This window comes from Mandrillus leucophaeus, unplaced genomic scaffold (genome assembly GCF_000951045.1).
Source record: "Mandrillus leucophaeus isolate KB7577 unplaced genomic scaffold, Mleu.le_1.0 Scaffold8, whole genome shotgun sequence".
Classification (NCBI taxonomy): Eukaryota; Metazoa; Chordata; class Mammalia; order Primates; family Cercopithecidae; genus Mandrillus; species Mandrillus leucophaeus.
This window is the reverse complement of record NW_012108696.1, coordinates 1711205-1713239: the sequence shown is the minus strand read 5'-3', so window position 1 is coordinate 1713239 and position 2035 is coordinate 1711205. Positions and strand designations below refer to the sequence as shown.

The following is a 2035-nucleotide window of genomic DNA, read 5'->3' as shown; positions in this document are numbered from 1 at the left end:
GTTCGCCACCTCGCCCGGCTAGTTTTTTGTATTTTTTTAGTAGAGACGGGGTTTCACTGTGTTAGCCAGGATGGTCTCGATCTCCTAACCTCGTGATCCACCCGTCTCGGCCTCCCAAAGTGCTGGGATTACAGGCTTGAGCCACCACACCCGGCCCTTATAGCTCAGATTCTAACAGACGGAGGGGAGACAAGGTACCAGGAAAGGAGGGGATCAGCATGCAGGCTCAGAGGTGGTCGGCGTCAAAGGCATTCACCAGCCAGCCGCAGGGGCTCACACCTGTCATCCAGCACTTCGGGAGGCTGAGGCGGGAAGATCGCTTGAGGCCGGGAGTTCAAGACCAGCCTGGCCAACATAGCGAGGTCTTGTCTACAAAAATAAAAACAGTTAGCCGGGCATGGTAATGTGCCCCTGTGGTCCCAGCTACCCAGGAGGCTGAGGCAGGAGGAACGCCTGAGCCTGGGAGATGGAGGCTACAATGAGCTATGGCTGCAGTACCGCACTCCGGCCTGGGTGACACGGCGACACCCTGTCTCAAAGAAAAGAAAAGTGTTCACCCGGGAGGCCTGAGGCTGTGTCCTCAGAAGGCGGCTGGTGAGGGTGGCCCTTGGTGGATGTCCGGGAGCCTGTGCGGGGGACCTCCCACCCTCATGGATGGGACGGGCTCTGGGGCCTCAGCTGTTCCGGCAAACACTATGGTTTATGCCCGAGCCCTGTTTTCCTGTCGAGTCTGGAATCCCGGCATGGGCCAGGCAGCGGGGCCTGTGGGACCTCCCATAGGAACCCCACGCTGGGTCTCTAGGAGCTTTCCTGGGGATGGCGCCTCTCTCGAGTCCTCCCAGCTCGGGCTGGGGGATGAGGCGCGTCCTGCGAAGCTGCACCAGGAGAGGATCTGGAAGGCCTGGCCCCCGACACATCCCAAATGCCTTTTCCCTTTGCTGAATCTGCTGTGTCCTCTCACTGTGAAACACCGCAGTCATGCGGGTGACCACGTGCTGAGTCACCATGCCTGGCAGTGGGCTGGGGACCCCCGAGACAGACGCCGCAAGGGAGAAAGTGAGATTGGCGGTGGGAAAGGGGTCCCTGAAAAGGCGACACTGCAGAGAGCGGGGGAAGCGTTTGGGGCAGAGGCAGCGCCTGCCAGTGCAGAGGCTGTGAGGTGGGGATGGGTTGGGCCGGCCCGGACTCACGCGGTCTCCTGCTCGTCCTCTTCCTGCTCCTGCCTCCGCCGCTCCTCCTCGGACAGGCGGTGCTGCCGCAGCATGGCCTCAAAGTCCACGTGTGCCTGCCGCTGGTTCAGGTCTTTCAGCTCCTGGAGGTTCTCCAGCACCTCCATCTCCAGCTTGGAGTCCTTGGTCCGGTTCTCCAGCACCTGGTGGGGGCAGGGTGGTGGGACTGAGTGCATGGGGATCACACCCCGGGGCAAATCCTGCCCGGCCTCGGGGGCCACCACGGGCCAAGGGAGGAATCCCCTACCCCCATGTTTCCATCCTGCTCAGGGAACCCCCTGCCCACGCCCAGAGCTCTGTGTCCATTTCACAGGTGAGAACACTCAGGTCTGGGGAAGGAAAGTGACCACATGGGGCTGAGCAGTGGTGGAGCCAGGATCTGAGCCCCTGGACAGGGTGGGGTGGAAAGAGGCTGGCTCTGGACTCAGGTGGCCTGGATTTCCGGCCTGGTGCCATCTTTCAGTAAGAATAATAAAGAAAAATTTGGCCAGGCGCGGTGGCTCATGTCTGTAATCCCAGCATTTTGGGAGGCCGGTGGGGGGGCAGGGGCGGATCACCTGAGGTCAGGAGTTCGAGACCAGCCTGGCCAACATGGTGAAACCCCATCTCTACTAAAAATACAGGCTGGGTGTTATTGGTCATGCCTGTAATCCCAGCACTTTGGGAGGCTGAGGCGGGCGGATCACTTGAGGTCAGGAGTTCGAGACCAGTCTGGCCAACATGACGAAACCCCATCTCTATTAAAAATACAAAAATTAGGCCGGGCACGGTGGCTCAAGCCTGTAATCCCAGCACTTTGGGAGGCC

The 2035-nt window shown here is 60.3% G+C and overlaps 1 protein-coding gene across 1 annotated transcript in view; it reads right to left on the bottom strand.

Annotated features, from left to right (window-relative positions):
- CCDC94 (coiled-coil domain containing 94) overlaps positions 1 to 2035 on the bottom strand; it is a 24428-nt gene that overhangs the window by 9909 nt on the left and 12484 nt on the right. The window contains exon 5 of the mRNA XM_011967463.1: positions 1191 to 1372. Coding sequence (XP_011822853.1) covers positions 1191 to 1372 — 182 coding nt within the window. The remainder of the gene's footprint in view (positions 1 to 1190; positions 1373 to 2035) is intronic.